This window comes from Tachysurus fulvidraco, chromosome 6 (assembly GCF_022655615.1).
Source record: "Tachysurus fulvidraco isolate hzauxx_2018 chromosome 6, HZAU_PFXX_2.0, whole genome shotgun sequence".
Lineage (NCBI taxonomy): Eukaryota > Metazoa > Chordata > Actinopteri > Siluriformes > Bagridae > Tachysurus > Tachysurus fulvidraco.
In genome coordinates, this window is record NC_062523.1 from 31262589 (window position 1) to 31270163 (window position 7575).

Genomic DNA, 7575 nt, shown 5'->3' on the forward strand with positions numbered 1-7575 from the left:
TCTCTCACTCTCTCTCTCACATACTCTCACTCACACACACGCACACACACACACTCACACACACACTCTCTCACATACTCTCACTCACACACACACACACTCTCACAAACGCTTACCCACACACACACACACACACACACACTCTCTCTCTCACATACTCTCACTCACACACACACTCTCTCTCTCTCACATACTCTCACTCACACACGCACTCTCTCACATACTCTTACCCACACACACTCTCTCTCTCTCTCACTCACATACTCTCTCTCACATACTCACACACACACACACACACACACTTTCTCTCTCTCTCTCTCTCTCTCTCACATACTCTCACTCACACACGCACTCTCTCACATATTCTTACCCACACACACTCTCTCTCTCTCTCACTCACATACTCTCTCTCACATACTCACACACACACACACACACTTTCTCTCTCTCTCTCTCTCTCACACATACTCTCACTCACACACACACTCTCTCGCATACAGACACACACTCACTCACACACACACACTCTCTCTCTCTCGCATACAGACACACACTCACTCACACACACACACACTCTCTCTCTCTCTCTCTCTCTCTCACACACACACACACTCACACTCTTTCTCTCTCTCGCATGCAGACACACACTCACTCACTCCTCTTTCTTTCTCTCTCACATACACTCACACACACACTCACACACACTCTCTTTCTCTCTTGCATACACACACACACACACACACACACACACACACACACATACACAGTGCTGAAGCATTATAACTCGCATAAATATTATGCTCACTGATTCTAGGCCTTAACGTCACTTCAGCCCCACGACCCAAAAGGAGATCCATTTAATTTAGACATTTTCCTTTTTTTTTACGTTCTGTTTTAACTTCTTAAAATCCCTTCTTACTTTGTCCTTTGCATGAAACAAACAGGAAACCCTACAGAAAAAAAACCAAACCTTTTTACCTGACTGTCCCTGAACACCCCAGAGTTTGTGTGACTTCAGTTACATAGGCAGGCCACATCTTTATTTCTTTATGCTTTCATTTAAATCTAATCCATGCTTCAGCTTTGCCTTATTGTCTGTCCTCAGCCTTGAAGTGAAAGCAGTGGAGTTCATCTCCTCTCCGTCTCCAGCCGAACCCCCGGATGAAGCCTCCTGTGTCGAGGTAACAAAGACTCCGCTGTGTAAACGCACACACACTCCTTCTCATGCTCTCCTTTAACAGTCTATTAGAAGCTCAGGCTTGACATTTTAACACCGATTGCGCTTCTTGAACCCAAATCTTTATCACCAGCTCAAACGATCCTCATTCCAAAACAAACCTAGTGCCTGAAAACGTAACCATGGTTACATTTGTCTAAGTTCACGACGTTTCCTAATGCAGGACAGATCCGAGGCACGGGAGGCACATGCGGCCCCCCACGTCGACAACCTGATCGACTTCACCGACCCCACACCAGTCGTAAGTCCAGTTACACACACAGCTGCACCATCCCTGAGTGACACACATTCATATGGAGTGTTTCGTTACTTAATGAGGTTACTACACAAACCCCCAGCCATGTTAATTCTCTTACGCTTCCAGCAGGTGCCGCCACCGCTGCCGCCGCCGCCCAAACCCATCATTACACCTCGATGGATCGTTCCTGCAGCTCCTGTACCTCCGGTAAGATGAAACTGGTCCACAGAAAACATTTCCTCTAGTTACTCTCACCGCTTTGTCCACGGCTCGGACGGTGTTGACCTCACACTGTGGTGGTGATGTGTACAGTATGAAACGATGCTGTGTTACAACGTTACGGTCGGACACTTAGCAACAGAAAGGAAACAGCACCCGACTCGTATCACGTGAAAATCAGTGACGTGACGTACGGCTAAGTACGGTGACCCAGACTCAGAATTCGTTCTCTGCATTTAACCCATCCAAAGTGCACACACACACACACACACACACACACACACACACAGCAGTGAACACGCGCGCGCACACACAGCAGTGAACACGCGCGCACACACACACACACACACACACACACACACACAGCAGTGAACACGCGCGCGCACACACAGCAGTGAACACGCGCGCACACACACACACACACACACACACAGCAGTGAACACACAGCAGTGAACACGCGCGCGCGCACACACAGCAGTGAACACGCGCGCGCGCACACACAGCAGTGAACACGCGCGCGCGCACACACAGCAGTGAACACGCGCGCGCGCACACACAGCAGTGAACACGCGCGCGCGCACACACACAGCAGTGAACACGCGCACACACAGCAGTGAACACGCACACACACAGCAGTGAACACGCACACACACAGCAGTGAACACGCGCGCACACACACAGCAGTGAACACGCGCGCGCGCACACACAGCAGTGAACACACAGCAGTGAACACGCGCGCACACACAGCAGTGAACACACAGCAGTGAACACGCGCGCACACACAGCAGTGAACACACAGCAGTGAACACGCGCGCGCACACACAGCAGTGAACACACAGCAGTGAACACGCACACACAGCAGTGAACACACAGCAGTGAACACGCACACACACAGCAGTGAACACACAGCAGTGAACACGCACACACACAGCAGTGAACATACAGCAGTGAACACGCACACACACAGCAGTGAACATACAGCAGTGAACACGCACACACACAGCAGTGAACACACAGCAGTGAACACGCACACACACAGCAGTGAACACGCACACACACAGCAGTGAACACACAGCAGTGAACACGCGCACACACAGCAGTGAACACGCGCACACACAGCAGTGAACACGCGCACACACAGCAGTGAACACACAGCAGTGAACACGCACACACACAGCAGTGAACACACAGCAGTGAACACGCGCACACACAGCAGTGAACACACAGCAGTGAACACGCACACACAGCAGTGAACACACAGCAGTGAACACGCACACACACAGCAGTGAACACACAGCAGTGAACACGCGCACACACAGCAGTGAACACGCGCACACACAGCAGTGAACACACAGCAGTGAACACGCACACACACAGCAGTGAACACACAGCAGTGAACACGCGCACACACAGCAGTGAACACACAGCAGTGAACACGCACACACAGCAGTGAACACACAGCAGTGAACACGCACACACACAGCAGTGAACACACAGCAGTGAACACGCGCACACACAGCAGTGAACACGCGCACACACAGCAGTGAACACGCACACACAGCAGTGAACACGCACACACAGCAGTGAACACGCACACACAGCAGTGAACACGCACACACAGCAGTGAACACGCGCACACACAGCAGTGAACACACAGCAGTGAACACGCACACACACAGCAGTGAACACACAGCAGTGAACACGCGCACACACAGCAGTGAACACGCACACACAGCAGTGAACACGCGCACACACAGCAGTGAACACGCACACACACAGCAGTGAACACACAGCAGTGAACACGCACACACACAGCAGTGAACATACAGCAGTGAACACGCACACACACAGCAGTGAACACACAGCAGTGAACACGCACACACACAGCAGTGAACACACACACAGCAGTGAACACACACACAGCAGTGAACACACAGCAGTGAACACACACACAGCAGTGAACACACAGCAGTGAACACACACACAGCAGTGAACACACAGCAGTGAACACACACACCCAGCAGTGAACATACACACACCGTGAACACACACACAGCAGTGAACATGCACACACACACACACACACAGCGTGAACACACACCCGGAGCAGTGGGCAGCCATTTATGCTGCGGCTCCCAGGGAGCAGTTGGGGGGGTTCGGTGCCTTGCTCAAGGGCACCTCAGTCGTGGTATTGCTGGCCCGAGACTCGAACCCACAACCTTAAGGTTAGGAGTCAGACTCTCTAACCATTATTAGGCCACGACTTCCCCAGCGACACTTAACATAAACGGCTCAGTAGCATCAGACGACGAAACACAGAACGTCGCAGAAGTGCGTGCTGGAGTGAAGAAATACATCACACTGAAAAATAAGAGGAAGTTGGAGATGAACGAACGCCTGGCCAACAACACCACAGACTTAAGAAGAACATAAATTTGAGAGAGCGAGACCTGCTTGTACACGCGACGGCCGACCTGAACGTTTTTCTACGGGGCACGAGACGAGCCGTCATTTAAGACGTTTACACGCCGCGTCTTTCCAAACACGGTGCAGATATGAAGGTTAATAAGAAGGTTACACCACAGTGTAGGACGGAGTGGTGTGAAACTCCAGATGATGTTGATCCAGGATTCGGTGTTAAACCCCTGGTTACGTCGGAGCAGATTAAAAGCTCAGGCTATAAATTTAATATCTTAAGATACATTCAAACATTTTGTTATAACTGTTTTGTCTTCTCTCACTTTTCACATCACATAGTAAACTACAGCGACCTCCTTCTTTTCTCTCTCCTAGCAGACCGGCACTTTTACTAACGGCCTCCTAGAGCTGGACAAAACATCCCAGACAGCAGCACAGCATAGTGAAGCTCCTTCCTCTCTGCCTCATCCTCCTCACACTCATAATGTGATCGCCACCAGGTTTGTGTCCGTCCCGTGTCTGTGCCTCTAACCGCGACGCTCTGACTCGGGTTTTTATCCCTACTGAGATTTAAGGAAGGAGAACGTTTAGGTGTACAGGAAATATATATTATTGAAGTGGTGAAACTACAAGCACATGATTTTTCTTTCTTCTTTAAACTCCTACCAGAAAATCGGTGCAGTTTAAAAGTCGCTTGATTTTGTGTTCATTTCTGTGGTTGAGGAGTGAAGTTTCTTTATTCCTCTTATTCCACAACACTTTGTCAATAATGACGTTTAACAGTCCACAGTTCATTTAGTTCATAAAGACATTTGCATAATTATCTGTTTATAGCAGTATTACATTTGAAGTATATTTAAAGTAGCTCAGTGGTTAAGGTGTTGTGCTACTGATCGGAAGGTCATGGGTTCGAACCCCAGGTCCACCAAGTCCACTGCTGGGCCCCTGAGCAAGGCCCTTAACCCTCAGTCGCTCAGTTGTAAGTCACTCTGGATTAATGCCGTAAATAATGTACACGCCGGTTCCAGTAGCAGAAGGTTCGTCGCTGTCCTGCTACTATTAATATTCCTGGAGCTAAACAAACCCGTTCCAGCATCTTGTTTTTCTCGCTCCATGTTAAGGTGTTAAATTAACACACACTTCTCATGTCGCAGCATGTTTCAGAAACAGGACCCAGCCTCGTTTCATTAGAAAGCAACAGTTAAACGACTCGAACGCCGCTGAACAAACTCCGGTGTCTGGTAGCCTTCTGTTCTGGGTCGAAGGACAGTTATCGTAAACCACGGAGTAATCATGAGCTCCAGTTTCAGCGCCGTCTAAACCGAGTGCGGTCTGAACTGTGAGTGAGACTCCGTGTGCTGTGCTTGATGTAACTCGCACTCCAGTCTAAAAACGAACCCGTAACACTTTGGGTTGTGTTTGCAGCCGTGTTGCCTTCGAAACCGATGACGAAATGAAGGATGAGGAATAAAATGATTGTTTTCATGAACTGCATAATAAAGATCGCCGTCTGAGCACGACGACAACTATTTTATTTAATCCATGAAGTTATTTACCGTTAAACGATCTTTTCATATGAATAACACAATCGTCGGGCCGTAGAAAGGACGTTATTCGTAATAACACTCCCTGGTGTTTATAACCGTTTATAATCACACCCTCCAGTGTTAATAACAGTTTATAATCACATCCTCCAGTGTTTATAACAGTTTATAATCACAACCTCCAGTGTTTATAATCACACCCTCCAGTGTTTATAACCGTTTATAATCACACCCTCCAGTGTTAATAACAGTTTATAATCACAACCTCCAGTGTTTATAATCACAACCTCCAGTGTTTATAATCACAACCTCCAGTGTTTATAATCACAACCTCCAGTGTTTATAACCGTTTATAATCACAACCTCCAGTGTTTACAATCACACCCTCCAGTGTTTATAACAGTTTATAATCACACCCTCCAATGTTTATAACAGTTTATAATCACAACCTTCAGTGTTTATAATCGTTTATAATCACACCCTCCAGTGTTTATAACCGTTTATAATCACACCCCCAGTGTCACCCAGATGAGGATGAGGTTCCCTTTTGAGTCTGGTTCCTCACAAGGTTCCTTCCTTTACCATCTAAGGGAGTTTTTCCTCCCCACAGTCACCTGAGTCACCTCAGACTTGTTCATTAGGGATAAATACATACACATTTATATATTAATTATTATTTGGATAATAAACTTTTTGTACTGTGTTTCTTATCTTCCGTAAAGCAGCCATGAGACCGATAGAACCTGAAACATCACCTTCTGACCAATCAGACGCGAGAATCCGACCGCTGCGGTTTAATCATCTTCAGTATGATGAACAACGGACGTTTGTCATAAAGCAGCTTTACAGTCATGAATGAATTCAGAATATAAATAATAAAATAGAAATTTGTCTCAGTTGAACCAGGTGACCTTCTGTAATAAGTCCCTCAGATGATACCAGGAAGAAATATCGAATGTCCTGCAGAAGATGTAAACAGAGGAACATCATTAAACGACAGGAAGTGGTTTCTGCATGTTTAGGTTTAACCTTGTGTCTGTCGTTCTGCGTAGCATCGTGTCTCACCTGCCGAGGAACAACCACAGACCCAGAGGCCTGCTGACCACCGAACTCTAACACGCTCACGTCCGGCAGCTCCGACTACCTGAAACCTTCCCAGCATTTCATTTTATTTGTTTAAACCCCCTCTACATTCCAGCACAGAGACTTGAACTAGCGTGTGCAGAATCTGTAGACATGACGTGAAGACGTCCGCTCCGCTCCACACCGCACCGCTCCACACCGCACCGCGCTACGCTACACTTTTATGATGTAAGAGTACAGAAGGATGTTTTGGAGACCAGCGGGAGTTTTGCACCGTCCTCACGGCAGAGACTCGGAGGGTCGTGGTGCCGCTCTGCCCTCTGCTGTTCTCACACATCATCCTGCTACATCACTGTGAAAGAGCAAGCAGCTCCATCAACCACTGCACATCCACCAACACTGGAAACTTTTATTTATAGATCCGGCGTAGTCCATTTTTTTCCTTTTATCACCGGCTCCTTTTCAGATTTTTAGTCTTCAGTATTCGCTTTTTAAAACTCTACTACAAACTGGATTATTATTATTATTATTATTATTATTATTATTATTATTATTATTGGAGCTCCATTAGTACTGGATGACCTGCAGTCTTTTGAGCGATCGAGCCAATTTTATTATTATAATATATAGATATTTTAAACCCACACACTATCAGTGATGTCCTTTGTAGCTGCATTACGACTTGCCTTATTTTATCAGTGTATATTACAGCGGTCACATTTATAGTTGGCTACAAAATGCATTTTATTTTTTTTTTATTTTATAATCCTCAGAACTGCTTTATAATTTAGAAGAATTTGTGTGTAAATGTCGGCGTCGGCGGCGTCGATTAGTC

The 7575-nt window shown here is 47.0% G+C and overlaps 1 protein-coding gene across 1 annotated transcript in view; it reads left to right on the forward strand.

Annotated features, from left to right (window-relative positions):
• The window catches only part of LOC113642096 (band 4.1-like protein 5), a 28219-nt gene extending 21069 nt beyond the window's left edge, over positions 1-7150 (forward strand). The window contains exons 18-22 of the mRNA XM_047814888.1: positions 1106-1181; positions 1401-1478; positions 1605-1682; positions 4489-4613; positions 6710-7150. Coding sequence (XP_047670844.1) covers positions 1106-1181; positions 1401-1478; positions 1605-1682; positions 4489-4613; positions 6710-6773 — 421 coding nt within the window. The 3' untranslated portion in view covers positions 6774-7150. The remainder of the gene's footprint in view (positions 1-1105; positions 1182-1400; positions 1479-1604; positions 1683-4488; positions 4614-6709) is intronic.
• Positions 7151-7575: the final 425 nt, after the last annotated feature.